Source organism: Gossypium hirsutum, chromosome D05, assembly GCF_007990345.1.
Source record: "Gossypium hirsutum isolate 1008001.06 chromosome D05, Gossypium_hirsutum_v2.1, whole genome shotgun sequence".
Classification (NCBI taxonomy): Eukaryota; Viridiplantae; Streptophyta; class Magnoliopsida; order Malvales; family Malvaceae; genus Gossypium; species Gossypium hirsutum.
In genome coordinates this window covers 4903968-4919588 of record NC_053441.1, presented here as the reverse complement: position 1 = coordinate 4919588, position 15621 = coordinate 4903968, and the positions used below count along the sequence as shown (strand labels likewise).

At 32.7% G+C, this 15621-nt stretch overlaps 1 protein-coding gene across 2 annotated transcripts; it reads right to left on the bottom strand.

Moving 5' to 3' along the window:
• Positions 1-1481: 1481 nt before the first annotated feature.
• On the bottom strand, positions 1482-10145 carry LOC107906837 (triadin). Of its 2 annotated transcripts, none has more exons than XM_016833963.2 (14): positions 9610-10145; positions 7630-7833; positions 7358-7539; positions 6626-6752; positions 6349-6543; positions 5935-5982; positions 4875-5774; positions 4632-4739; positions 3582-3655; positions 3143-3236; positions 2975-3061; positions 2861-2904; positions 2506-2583; positions 1482-2428 (listed from the first exon to the last, which is right to left on the bottom strand). In XM_016833963.2, exons 1-14 carry the CDS (start codon positions 9709-9711, stop codon positions 1858-1860), a joined length of 2814 nt encoding a protein of 937 aa, XP_016689452.2. In that variant the 5' UTR covers positions 9712-10145; the 3' UTR covers positions 1482-1857. The 2 variants fall into 2 exon arrangements, with proteins under 2 accessions (XP_016689452.2, XP_016689453.2); XM_016833964.2 differs by having other exon boundaries at positions 3185-3236.
• Positions 10146-15621: the final 5476 nt, after the last annotated feature.

The window sequence follows — 15621 nt, the reverse complement described above, 5'->3', positions numbered from 1 at the left end:
CAAATTGGATAAGCATATTATGATGATGATGAAGGTGTGAGTCTACATGTTCATTGAATGTAATCATGGCGATGATGTAGTTGCTATGCCAGAATTCCAAGTGGAAAAAAGTAGCCACAAATCACTACCACCATAACATGTATACAATGAGCTGCAACCCCATCTTGAAAAATTCAAGCAATTACTTTGGCCCTCAAAGGGAAATAACACAATTTTTCCTGTTACTGCATCTTAATTATTTCATAGCTTCGACAACAATAAAACATGCCAAAAAAGAAGGGAAAGGGAATGGTATAATTAGCTGAGTTGTACTACAATTCAGGTGCAACACTACACCGAGTGTCCAGGACTTGGGCTGATATGATGTAATATGATGTTCTACATTTTTTTTTTGTTATTCGAATATAATATCTGTACTGAATGTCTAGGCCTTTGGTTATTTCAATTTACATGTTCTTTAAAAGGGAAAAAAGAAAAAAAAAAAAACTCCGGTCAATGTGAATATCGCCATACTTGCAACTTCACAAGCATTTAATATATAATATTAAGTTAAATTTCTCTATATTGTATGTATATTATGGATTTTCATTCTTATACCTATACTTTTATTTTGTCATTTTTAATTTTTAGGTTTTTTTTAAATAACTTTCTTGTTTTTTAAAAAAAATAACTTGGAGTACAAACATAGCTGTTAAATTTTAAAATTTCTATCATAAACAAATGATAGTTGTTAAATCTATTAGATATTATTCCTAAAATTCAATGTAACAAACATAGTATACACATACAATACATCTTAGTGTATTGTTTCTTTATATTGATCACAGAAAAATAATAGGTAAATGAATTAATTGATTATCATTTTCACCAAAATTGAAATCTTGAAATTCAAAAAATAGAAAAACAAAATAATCCAAAGATCCTAAATTAAATTTATAACTTTACACATAGTATAAAATTAATACTGAAATTTAAATAAACACATTTAATTGCTAGCGTCTAAGTTAAGAAAGAAATTGACCAATTCAAAAAATATAAAAATTGAAGTTAGACTGAATCAAAATTAAGAAATAAATCCAGAATTTGACCCAAAATTCAAACAAATGAAACAAGTATATGCTGGTGATCATCCATTTGTGAAGCCATTGAACCTCATCCCTTTCCCATTTGCTTTATCACCATTCGATGTGTAAAAATTAATTCCACCCATTCATCTACAGTCTTCACCAAGACGAGCACTTCTTAATATCAAACGAAGATGAAAATCCAAAACCTCTTCGATTTCGTTTACTTCTACGTACAGTACAGTAGCCAAACAGCAATGTTGACACCACTTCAATTTGTAATTGTAATTTAAAAGAATAAGAAAAACTTTATAAATATAGAAATAGATAATACCGCAACTCGTGTTCTATCAGTTAAGTTCTATATTTACTTTTAAGAAAATGTAATCGGACCAAACAAAAAAAAAAAGCAAATCGTTAAAAAGGGGAAGGCATTCGATAGAAAAGGATACGCCACCACTGCTTCCACAGTTTCTCGAATCCAATCTATTACGTTAATCTATAGAAGCAACTCTTTGGTACAAAGGCAAAAACTCTAAACCCAATGTGATCCTAACGCCTGCATCAATAATAAAGGAAAAGGAAAAAAACTATATCTATATAAAAAAGGTATCTTAACCCTACAAAGTACAACCACTATAAACTGCATTAACTACGAATATTTGCTACCCACAAACCTAAGATCTACGTCAAATACCCAAATGCTACAATAAATACTACAATTCACCCAAGTTCCACATTGGAGAAGAACCAACCCTTGGCAAATGACAATGCAGTAGGTGCGACTTTCAACTCATCTTTGCCTCTTTTTTCCAGACTTCGAATCACTTCCCTGCGCCTTCAACAAACTTGGTGCTTTCCGCTTCACACTTCCCACAACTTTTCCTGAATCAGTTGAGCTCTCTTTCATGCTTTCTCTTTCTTTCACCTTTGACGAACCAGACTTTGACTTACCAATGCCATTAGAATTGGATTTGCCCCCACTCTTAAGAGGCTTACCCTTAGATTGGGACGAAATTTTGGGGGTTTCCTGCTTGGAATTGCCTGTCTTTGGAACGTCTTGTTTTAACTTTGAGGAAGCTTTTGGTGTGGCACTTCCATCATCCTTGGATTTCGTAGACTTCGGTGTTTCACCACTCTCCTCATTCTTGGACTTCTTGTCTGCTTTTGAAGCATTGTCAACTGGTTTACTGCCAGTTTTGGGGGTGCTAGGATCCTTGGACTTAGCAACACTGTCATTGCCAGATTTACCGACACTCTTGGAACCATCTTTGGATTTCCCATCCACTTTAGCATCTTCCTTTGTTTTGCGACCAGACTTTGTGGCACTACCCTTGGATTTCCCCGACGAAGTTCCTCCACCCCTGACCATCCAATATTGGGATTTTCAGAAATCAAATAAATAACATATCAAGGGTTCCATTTGAAAGAATCTAATAACCTTTTTGGTGAAGCATCCATCTTAGCTTTCTTGCTCGAGGGATCAGCTGTTTTTGCCTTCTTCTTTTGAAGCCTGCCACTAAAAAATGATCACAAGGGAAAAGAAGATCAGCGCAAACAAGGATTGCGAAACAGAAATGCAAACTTATACCAGATATAACACCTAAACCTGAAATAAACTCCACATTTCAGATAAAATTAACAATGCTAAAGAATGGAAAAGAATCAACTTAAACTATAGATGCCAACTACGCAAAAGTTCATCATACAAGACCAAAATGCACAGAACCATCTGGAACCAAAATGGTCGTGCAATCAAATTTAACATTCAAGAATCACAAATAGGAATCACCTACATGTCAGATGAACCATCAGGACTTGGTAGATTTGCTGCACCTTCCTGTTTCAATGAAACATAAGCAACATAGTACATGAACAAATAAAAAAACAATTGCTTATAAGGTGCCCACCTCATCTGACCCTGACTCATCTTCAATCACAGCCCACTTTTCTCTTTTAAGATTTAAAATTTCTTCATCACCGTCATTATAGTGCACCTATAAACAAATGAAAAGTGAAGAAAATAATTTAATACATTCTAGCATGAATGGTCAGAGGAAAAACTTCCAGTAACATACTAAGGAAAATAAAACATTAATTCCACTTATTAGACGTGCCACCTTGTGCTTCTTTTTAGCGGAATCAAATGAATGAATAAAACCTTCATAGAACCTGCAAAACAATATCCATAAGACGAGAAAGAAATTAGCAGACATGCCATGTTTGAAAGAGAACACTTTACATTTATCATTTTTTTTCTTGCAGCAAATAAAAGATTCAAGTGTGAGAGAACAAGGGAAAAGGAGCTTATATAATGATAATAAGCTTCAAGGCTAACCAACTTTAATTCATTCACATTATAATTTGAGGGATGGGGGCTCCCACATATATAAGCACAATTTGAGAAAAATGCCCGCATGTGCATCCTCATAAAAAAGAATATATAAACAAATAAAATTCATGGTTTCTAATTCAGAGGATCACTTCTGCAACAATTGAAAATATATATATACTTACTCACGGTCTTTGGGCCACCAGACCTTCACCTTCAAGCCGACAAGATTCTCACCATACTCCATAGAATCAGAAGACTGAAAAGAATTAATAAAAAAAAAATCATTTGTCTCCGGAAGAATGATATGTAATATCATTGCTTCAACCATCTTCAGACCGCAGCATGCATGAACAGAGTCGAATAAAAGGTTTACCATAGAATTATTTGAGCCTATTTACTCCAAATTTCAATATTGCAGACAAAACACAATTAGCTACGATCTCAAGAAACAACAAACGAAAAATACATAAGTTAGCACTCACAAGAATGCAATAGTTGTGCAGCAGAGCATTTGTTTGGTGGGTTTTATAGAAAGGAATAAGGACAGCATTGCAGGCTTACAGTTTCCAAAGAAACACACAAACTGGAACCTTGTGAAAATATCAAACTAATGTCAAATGGCTCTTGAAAGATAAATTACCTCAAAGATGGTTAAATACAGCATGTCGCTAGACAGGCATAATTTTGAAAGAAGAAAAATCTTTAAGAAACAAAGGAAAAAAAATGAGGAAACAACATGAAAGACAACTTTTTAAAAGCTAAAATTAAACGCTTCAAGAAAATCTAAAGGTAAAAATCTAGACAATCACAGGAATAATCAGAAAAAAGCCAATATGAGAATTAAGAAGAAAGCAAGAAAAGTTAAATGGCCTGTGAATAGCAAAATGATCATCAAGGATGCAAGAATGGAGAAATCATTAAGAGTTCAAACCCACAAACATCATCAAAGGCCACCTACAATTCTGGCCTGTGTTTCTCAGACTGAGATGTTAGTGATGGACACAGGTATGTTTAATTTTTTTCAAATTTTCCATGTATTGAGTGGCCCCTTGCAAGTACGTAAGCCCATATCTATGTCTAGATATGCTTCGAACATTAGAAACAAACACAGTACATCAATAAACATGAAAAATCATAGCAGCGTAGATGCCACCTTTATTTAAATGCAACCTACCAAAACTACAATACACCACTACTAAAATTTCATCCTTAAAGATGCAAAAAGACATTACTTTTTCTTTACTTGGCATATGCTTTCTCTTGGAATTTGTCTTAGGGGTCCCCTCCTTGTGAGAATCTTGTTTGTTTGGCTTCACTGACTTTGGAGATCCAATCACTTCCTAAATCAATAGTAAGCAAGAATGATTCCCTTGATTGAAGGATCAAGTACAGCTAAACAAATAAATCACAAAGCTTTGAATAATAAACATTACTACAATAGCTAAATTACACGTTATAAGCCAAAAAGAAATTACCTCATCATCATTCTTGGTTGAGTTTTTTGTTCCATCCTTCACAGGAGCAACTTTACCCCGAGCTAGCCTATTCTTATCCTCCAGTTTCTTTGAAGAGGATTTATCTAAGTTGTTACCACTAGAATCTACCTTCTTTGATGACTTCTTCAGTGATTTTGCCTCCAAATCACTTGCAATGTCACTTTCTTTCTTAGTTTCATCTACACTAACTGGAGCATTATCCTCGTTGGAAACTACAGTAGAACCCTTTTTTCCTGATTGTCTATTTGATTTTGCTTCTGAATCACTTGTCCCTTCATGCGACTTCTTAGAGACATCATCAACAGAACATGTTGTCTCCTTGCTTACGCTGTCTTTCTTTTTTGGCCTTGATACCCTTTTGGAATGACCATCAACAATTACAGTCCCACTTGGTGTTGGGGAAGCAACATCAGTCGATTTATCCTCAATTGCTTTTGGAGAGGAATGCTGAAAATCTGTCTCTCTTCTATTTTCAGAGGATACATCCCCATCAACAGACACATCTCGACATGGAGAACCATCACCATCCTTGCAGTCATGTTTACGATCCGGTATAGTCTCAACTTCCTTCTCATCAACCTGAGAGCTGCCAGAAAGTTCAGTTAATTTTGAATCAGATTTCCTCTCCTTTTCCTGGGTACTTCGCTCTAACTTAGGGCCTGTATCGACCACTTTCTCAGCTTCCAATAAATCAGGTTCAGCCACAGTTGATGTTTCATTCTCGGACTTATCAGCAATGTGATCATCCTCTTGCTTCTTTACAGAGATTGAATCAGCAGTTCGCATAATGCCATTGCAAGCAACTGGCACGGGAGTCTTTTCATTTACAAGGGCCACTTGTTCAATTGAAACTGCTTCTTTAGGAATCTTTTTATCCCCCTGATAGGAATTTTGAATATTTATAAATGACAAATTCAGGAATTAAATTCTCAAAAAAAAAAAAATACTCAATACATTAAAAGGAAAGAGAAAGGACTAGAATCCGCACGCAAAGAGAAGAATAACACAATTGACAATAAATATACGAAATAAAACATACCTGGGCTGCGTTCTCCAAAGGTGCCTCTGCTGGTATTTTCTCATCATCCTACAGCAAATCAACCCAAAAAGAGAAACATAAGGAGAGTAGGAGACTAAGTTATGTTAATAAAAAAATAGAAGACATCAGTAAGGTGTAAGCATGAGCCAAAAACTTGTTGGTTTGAAGAATAGTTTGACCAAAAGAAAAAATTAAAAGATAATCCACAAAAAGGCCAAGAACAAAGTGTTGACACACACAATATATAAATAAAAAGCATTAAATTTTGTATAATTAAGTAGCAAATAATCTATCAGCAAATAATGCTGAGTCGAAATTCATACAAAATCACAGCACAAAATAAAAAAATAATTGCCCTCAAACCACAGACTTTGAAATTAAGCAGTTACATTAAGATACAAATGACGTAATTACCGCAAGTTTTCCAACAGCAGCATCATCCCGCTCTACAGCACCAGCTGTCGCCCCACATATAGAAGCAACTATACTACTATAATCATCAAAAGAAATTCCCAAGTTCTCTACAGCTTGGGTTAGGTATGGTTGAAGCTTTGATGCACAGTTTTCAAGCACTTTCTCTGCCAACTTCCGAGCAACAGGAAGAACTTCCTGAGAGGAAATTGAAACCCTAGGTGAACTAAGCAAAGATAGCAGAAGTGAAAGGCAGTAACTTACTCGTATGAAAACAGACCTCATTATCCTTCTTTACACTAGATAAGATTGGGGAGAGCAGCTCTGTAGGGATATCTTCACTTTCTTCCAGCACAAGGGTCATAATAGTCACCATCGACGTAAAGACTGCCTCTGCATGATAATCCCTGAAAAAATAAACAAAAAGAATCATAAGGAAAATAAAGGATCAGAATACATGTTCGACATAGAATACTAAACCATTTTTATTATTTTTCATACTAGTACTCTAGTTAAGTAGTGGTACATTTGGATGACGACAAAATTTTAATATGGAAACAAACTCTATTAAAAACTTGACCAAGACAAAGCTCCCTAAAGGAACTTAGAATTCTTAAAAAAGCACTTAAACTTTGTTCAGATTAGAAGGAACTGAAGATCTGTTACCTAACATAGGCAACTACTTAATGAAAGGTTTAAATCCAGACACTCTAGAGGGAGCATAATCTCCATTATTCAGAAACCTATATAGCAGTCTATCATTTTAAACACGTAGTTAAAATTTCACAGCAGCCATGATCATCACTTGACATTAAGAGAACAGCTTCTGCAAAAGCACAGGTTCATCCACAGGAGACCAAGACAAAGAACTGAAAAGAAAGTTTTCAAAAGCAATAAACTTAACAGATAAAAGCTTACAAATCAGACAATAACTAGGAGACAATAGCTGAAGAATAACAATGATGAAACACAACAAGAGAATGAACTCTCGATTCAAGAAGTTCACTTTTACCTTATTGCCTTGAGGAAATGCTGGAACATCTCAACAATAAGGGCATCACATTCAAGATCCAACATCACCACACACGACCTGACTTTGGCAACAGTTTCAAGAATCGAGGTCCTCTTAATGAATGAACAGCTGGACTTGTCAGATAAATTCTCAAAGGATGACACAATCAGTTGAAAAACCTCCTGCATACATATTAAAGGCAATAAATACAGAAAATGATTTTAAAATGGTCATGATCTGCAAAGCATCCTGAAGCAATGAATTCAACGTACCCTCATCTGGTCATCATCATAAGGAGCATCAGGTGCAGTTATCCTTGTTATCTCGCTGATGCAAGCAGCAACTGCAACTTTTACATCATCATCAGGATGTCTGAACAGGTGCTCTGCTACCAATGCTTTGAGTGATGGAGACAGTGCATTTTGCATTGATTGGCTTGGTGATTGTTCCACCCTTGATAGACAACTCTCAACTTGCTATATTCATGAGGGATAGAAAAAAGAATAAACAATAATCATCAATGTGAAAAGTAAATATAAAAAGCACTGGCATAAGGCAAAACACGGAAATGCTAAAGCACCTAAAAATTCAAACAATCAATGAGCCCACATATCATTAGGAAGTGAAAAAATTACCTATACAGCTATAATGCTCCACAAGAACAGAAATAGAATGGTAAAGCTGGCAGTAAAATAAAGCAACACGAATTATCCCCTTGTAAAATAAGGAGAGCAAAACCAAAATACTTAAAATTTTGTACTTCAAATTGACTACAAACCAAACACTTCAGCACGCACTCATCACTGGAATCACACTGCAATCATTACTAAATTCCTAGGGCATTCTAAAACAGAATTCATGCATGGTTTTACAGCAGCCACCTGCTCAAGAACAAGTAGTGAAACCCTAAGAGACGCTAAACCTAGAGCGATGATTTAAAGGAGACATTGATTCCAGACAAAACAATCTACCAAAGGAAAACGAATAGTTGCACTAGTATCACTTTTTTTGCACATCCTCTTCAAAGTTTTCTTGCTTGACATCATGAGTACACATAATTTTGTCTAAACAGGGAATAGCACCTGAGTTGTGCGGTATATCACAATTCCAGAATCTTCTTTGACATTGCTATCATTTGTAAATGGAGTTCTGGGGCAGAAGAAAACCAAAAGGTTGCAAAGACCATAAAAATAAAGGACATCATCAAGTATGGAGTCGAAATTCTATCCTATCAAGCATCCATAGTGGATTTTAACAGCTCCTTACTTGGGACACAAAATTTTGGCAGGACAGATCTTCCTAGAGGTATAAAAAAGATGAGGTGAAATTCATTAAAAATAACAGATTCCGATGCATCATCCCTCTAAGGAAATAGATTAAATATTTGCAAATATATCTATAATTAACATAAATGTTTAATGCAATAACATCGTAATCTCACATGCCAAACAAAATCCTTGCTTACAAGGAATCCTTTCACACAATATCTACACATCCTTTCCAACTTAATTTTCAATGCTTTCAATGTCATCACAAGTTGGTTATTAAAAATTTAACTAGCCTGTCAGAAATTAATTGCTAAACATAGGTGGTGCTTAATTATCTAAACAAAAAATAATGATGTATCTATCATATACTAATCCTCAGGTTTCATAAACTTAAAGCCTGACATGTGACATATGGACAAGAAAAACGCACACTTTCACATATGCAATCACTTAAATGCAGCTTGGGCAATTTTGAATTCAAAAGAAATCTCAAAACTGTGTATCATTTCATCCAAATATTAGCTACTGCATAGCATTTGCATCCAAAAACAAAAAAATTCCACCATTTAAACTCTAGTAAAGCAAACACGTCGTGCATATCAGTAATTCATCAAATTCGAAAACATAGACATGGCAATATATCCACAATAAATATAAATTACAATAGTTTAGACTGAAGAGTGCTAAACAATACTCATTAGCAGAAAACACTTTTAAACTGATTCAATCTTACATCAGTGAGAACAAGAGCAGAAATAAGCACGTGAAAACAATGCAAAAGAAGAAAATCTTGGGAAAAAAAAGGGTAAAAGTAGATCAGTATGGGGGGAAATCTAACTAAATTAATTGCATAGAAAGAACCACACGGAAAATTTCGAAAACGCATGCATAATAAAATCAGACAAATCAAATAATAAGGAAAAAAATTAACGAAGAGCAAAATGAAGTTAAGGAAAAATAGTAAAAGGATGGATTAGGGATTACGTCAAGGAGAGGGATGAGCTCAGCGACTGACGACGGGGGTTCGACGAGCCTGTTTCCAGCCTCCATTAACTGTAGCTCCAGCTCTTTCTCAGATGCCGTCATAGCTTTTTTCTCTATGAAAAAATATATATTCTATGTACCTAAATATACAGAAACAGATCCTTCAAATCTTAGTCTAAGGCCTCGATTTCACACCATTGAAAACCTACAGACTCACGCGAAAGGCCATAAAACGTAAAACGAAAGGTGGATTCAGCGAGAGAGGGAGGAGGAGATTTTACTCGAGAGAAAGTTAGGGTTTTCGGAGTTTTTTCCCGGAACGAGAAAGCGGAAGTTGATGGGGTGAGGGTTTTTTTTGGTTAATTAAAAAATTGCAGAGGGAATACTGTAAAAAAAGAAAATTGAACATAGTAAAAGATAAATTTTATAATTTTAAATATTTTAGCTTTTTCATTTTCCTCCTTAGTCCTTAGTCTCTTTGATCGATTTTGTTGTGTGTATTTTTGTGCGCTTTAAGGAGAATCCAGCGAGGCTGTGCTCGGATTCCGCCGTGCTTATGAATTGGAGTTAAATTACACGCTTTAAATCCACCTTTTCATTCTGTGGACGCGGGGACCTCGTGGAGTTCTTTAGACCGCTTGATTTTATTGTTGCCTTGTTTGCTTTCCGGCTTTTATTATGCCTGAAATGACATTTTCTGCCAAAAAAGCAACTTACGGCTATACAAATATACAACTAACTTATTTTAAATTATATTAAATTACCGTCCAAAAATATTATAGTAAATTATATTTATAGGTAAAATGAATTCCCCTCTATCTCAATTAAGTTTGTTTGAATGGTACTAGATCGTTTGGTCAAATGAGTTGGATCAGAATTGATTGATTCAAAATTTGATATAGATTAATTAAGCTTGACAAAAATCGATTGAACTAGACGTTTCATATTTTTTGTTTTTATAAATTTTTAATTACCTATTTAATGGAACTAACTTGAGTGATGAATCAGTGGTATGACAGATCCGATAAGCGGTCCAATTTTGAAATTTTTATTTCAATATTAAACAAATTGTTATTTTAAAAAATAATCAAAATAGTATAATCCTTATCAATTTTAACAATGAGCATTTAAGGATAATTAGTCGCAATATTTTTTTTGTATAATAATAAATTTAGTCCTCAAAATGTGCACATTTTATTCATTTTTATAAGTATTTTTAAGACTAAATTAATAAAATATATAAACATAAAAAATTTAATTTGATATTATATTAAACATAATTATGTGCCATAAATAAATAAAAATATTAATTATCGTGATTAATTATTCTTATATTATATTAAACTAAAAATGGATGACATAAATAATTTGAGAGAGTAGTCCATTTCTAACACTTCTATTTCTATTTCTTGGTTGAGTGGATGTATAAAAAATTCGCGAGACTAGTAAATAGGGGTGTGCATTCAGTTAACCTACTGGTTAATCTATCCGAAATAGCTATAACCGAATTAACCGAACTTCTAAAATTTTTAACCGTTAACGGAACCGAATTTTTCGGTTTATTAGGTCGGTTAACCGAATTAACCAAAAATAGTATGGTTTTTATTTTTAGTTAACCGAATTACCCGAATTGAATCACTACATAATTAAAAACATTACATAAGTCTTTGAACTACATAATTAAAAACATTACATAAGTCTTGAAATTAACACATAATTGAAATGTAAGTCTTTAACATTCTCCATTAATATCCATTTCTTATCTCCAAAAAATCCCCATTTGCATTAAACTTAAAAAAAACATGTGTAATTGAGCAGAGACTTAGAGTTAGACTTTAGTTTTATTTTTATTAGGTTGGTAATTGGATAGACTTTAGTTTTAGTTTTATTGGGTTGGTAATTAGGTTGGGTTGGATAATTTTATTTATTAATTTTTTCGGTTAAACCAAAAAAATTCGGTTAGCCGACCGGTTTCGAACCGAATTAACCGTTAACCGAAAAATCATAAAAAAATTAACCGACCCCCAACCGAAAAAATTTAGTTAACTGACCGATTAACCGAATTTTTTCAGTTTTACCCGAATTATGCACACCCCTACTCGTGAACGATAGGATGTGATTTCACTTCAACGTATGAGATTATTTTATTTTAAAATTATATTTAAATGGAAAAGAGAAAAAGAAAAAGAAAATTAATGATTTTATTAATAAGTTTTATTTTAGTGCAATTTATTTGTTGATTTACGTTTTTATGTATATTGGTTTTCTTTAATGCGATTATAAAAAATGGCTAATAAACATACTAAATCAAATAAAACATTGTTTTGCAAATTACGAATTACGCAGTGATTTTCAAGACTACAATAGCGTTGATATTACTGGTTGACTTTATGAGGTAATGCATTTTTATTGCTTGAATTTTTAAACATTGAATGTACTAAATTCTATCAAAATTTTAATGTAAATTATTGCGTTTGGTAAGTTAGTTATGTTTAAATAAATTGTCTCAACAAATGTTTTTACATATAAGTTATCAATGGCAGACATATAAGCTTTGTAAATTTATTCAACCGATAATATATTGGCTTAAGACTAATCTGCCTTTACGCAATGTAATGTCTTTTCTCGCTGGTTGTATATAATATCTTATATTGCATCAAGTTCCACAACCAAACTCTAAACTCTAGATAATTTTAAACAACTATTGATAGATGTTCATTAACCGTTATCCAATTTAAGAATTGATACATGATAGTTTTATTTGTCACAATCGAATTAGAGGTGCCCATGAGCCGGGTCGGGGCCAACAAAAATTTTATGCCTATTTTTTGGGCCCGAAATTGACCCGGCCCAAAAATGAGCATAATATTTTGCTTAAGCCCGGCTCGGATAAGAATGCTAAAACTTGTCTGGCCCGCCTATTTTAATTTTTATATTATTTATTATATAAATTTTAAAAATATATAATATATCAAAAATATTAAAATAAATGTTTCCCAACAAATTAAAAATAAATATATATGTATACTGAAATAACACTAAGAAAGATGCAATTTAACAAGCAAATGCTTCTAAAATAGTAACAAAATTAACAATAAAATAAGAGTTATACAATATCCAAACAGTAACTACAAAATAGTTCCAACATAATAGTGAAATGGTAGAAAATAATGAAAAAATAACAAAAAAGAGTAAAAAAAGCAAGGAAAAGCAACAAATTTTTTTACATATTCGGGCCGGTTTAGGCCCGGGCCAAAAAGCCTTACCCGAGGCTTGACCCGTTTTTTAAATGGGTCTTATTTTTTTGCCCAAACATATTTTCAGATCTATATTTTTACTTAAATCCTCCAACTTTTCAAACGACCTGACCCATGAATATGTCTAAATCGAATACATTAAACAGTGGTTGTGGCACAAATCTAAATAGTAAATATACAATTTTTCCTTCAAATAAACTCATTTAATTCATAGTAGATCCCTACCACATGTCATGTTCCCCTCCTATAATAACCTTTCTAGATATTCTCCTAATTACGACCTCAATTTATTTTTCATGACAATTTTAATTCCATGAACCTTATTACATTTGGCAGAAAATTTTGGTGGTCTCTAACATGTGTCAGAAATCTCTATAATATTTTTGGAACAACAATATTTCTAAATAAACCATTGTTTGAAAGAAAAAGTAAATTTTCTAAGTAAAAAATTGGTCAAAAGGTATTTTTTTTTAAAGTTAAAAAATTTAGTTAAATTAAGTCTTAATCTCTTGGTATATCATCCGTGTCAGTGATTTTCATATCATATAACAAAAACCAAAAAAATAGAAGTACTTACACGTATAAATTGACGTTTCTGGAAAAACAGATGTATAAACTCATTGATCCCCATGCCTTAACAACATCTTTTAGGGCATTTTTTTATAAAAATAATATTAAAAAATTAATTAATTACAATTATGGGTGGAGGACAGATTAATTACGAAAATGAAATGTTTGTTACAGTGTTACTCAGTGTCGTCGTTGTGTTAGGCGACACCACCCACTTTTTGTCCAATTATGCAGCAATCATGATATTTTAAAAATAATATTTTTGTGCCATCGCTGTGTTAGGCAACATCGAAATGTATTTTTAAAAATACATATATTTTCACGGATTTAAATTTTTAAATTTAATTCTCCCAACCCGAAATCGTTTGTCTACTAAAGCTATAGTTCCCTGTATTGCAGACTACATGTAGTTTCTCTTCCCCAACAATGAAACAAAACGATAGTTGGTGTGTGTGTTAGCTTCACTTTTTGAAATTTCTCTTTTAATTTAATTCCACCAACAGTGAAACAAAATAGAATCTAGTGGTGTGTCAGGCATTTTTTTTCCTTTATTTTTTCCGTTACTATTTTTTGTAAATTGATAGCGATGCCGCTGGTGTGTCAGCGATATACATATTTTTTATTTTTTAAAATGTCAATGATTGCTGAATGATTGGACAAAAAGTGAAGGTGGTGCTACAAATGTATTTAGTGACACTGAAAAATACTATAACAAACACCTTATTTTTATAATTAATTAAATTTTTAGATATTATTTTTTATAAAAAAAACGGCTTGTTGGATATTTAAAAATAATTATAAATGTATATTCTGTTTTGGAACGTTTTTAGGTGATAAAATTGGCCAGTTATGTTGGATATTTAAATGGAGACGATAAATTTAGAGACTTGTTGCTATAAGGTTAAGACAAAGATCCTCCCGGGATACAACGAAGTTTTAAATTTCCTTTGATTAGCAAAATCGATGAATTCCCTAACTCTTACTCTAGTTTCTGAAAATAGGATTGATTGTAATTATATCATCTGTGAGCACCATAATGCCTCTATTTAATATGCACTCAATGAATACAATTTTGAAGAGCCACAACCTGTAATGGCCAAAATTCAAGGTTATCGGAACAGTGGTTTCGTAACCACAAATCTGATTTAAAGAGAAATTTATTTTAATATTTTTGCATTAATTTGATATGATAGGAAAATCGTATGAAAATATCGATAAAATAATTACCGATTTAGTGGTTAGATTAGAAAAAAAATTATTGAAGAAATTGGGTAAAAACAAGGTATCTAGACCTCGATCTCGTAAAACCAAGTCAAAAATATTTTTAAAAGTATTTATGAAGTGTTAGTAATATGGTATTAAATTTTCGTTAGAAAATTTTTACGTTTGGGTAGTTAATTAAGTGAAAAGGACTAAATTGAAAAGGATGTAAAAGCTACTAAAAGGATTAAATAGCTCAATTGTTGAATGAGGAGGGACATAAATTGTAAATAGGCCCAAAAGGAGATATTTGGGGCGGCATAAGCTGAGAAAAATCAGGAGAATTGGAGAATTAAGGGTAAAATTGAAATATTGCAAAATTTACTTTGAAAGTTAGGACTAAAGTGGAATTATCTAGATTTCTCTTTATTTTTCTGTATTCTCATCAGCAAAAAGAACACCATAGAAGGTTTCCTTAAGCTGGTTTTTCATATTTTTACTACAAGTAAGTTCAATCCTTGATTAGTTCTTGAAATTTTTGTGTTTTTGTGACTTTTACAACTAGGTCCACTTGTTGAATTCATTAGTTTTAGATTTTATGAAGGAAATTGAAAGTTTCTATGAATATGTGCTGGAAGTATATGATGATTTAGCATGAAATTGAAGCTTTAATTTGTTTATGATATGGTTTTATTAGGTAATTTCAATGGAAATTGATTTGTTGGACCTAATTGTGAAAAAGTTTGGAATTAAAGTCTAGTGCTGAAATTCTGACTTCCAGAGGTTATAAAGTAGTTTAAAGTGATGGAATAAAGTGTTAATTGAGAAAAATCAGCTCAATTGAGAGGTTAATTGAGCAAGAATGAAATTATCATTTATTGAAAGCTTAGAGGAAAAATGGTAATTAACATCATGCACTAAAACAGTTTTGGACAGCAGCAGTAGGTTAAATTTGAAAAATCACCATAAATTGTGGAAATTTAAT

Coding starts and splice junctions, on each gene's coding strand:
- LOC107906837 (XM_016833963.2), bottom strand. CDS start 9,711: ATGACGGCATCTGAGAAAGAGCTGGAGCTACAGTTAATGGAGGCTGGA. Junction 4,740..4,874: donor CAACCAAGAATGATGATGAG/GTAATTTCTTTT, acceptor CTATTGATTTAG/GAAGTGATTGGATCTCCAAA. Junction 3,656..4,631: donor ATATGCCAAGTAAAGAAAAA/GTAATGTCTTTT, acceptor AATTCTTTTCAG/TCTTCTGATTCTATGGAGTA.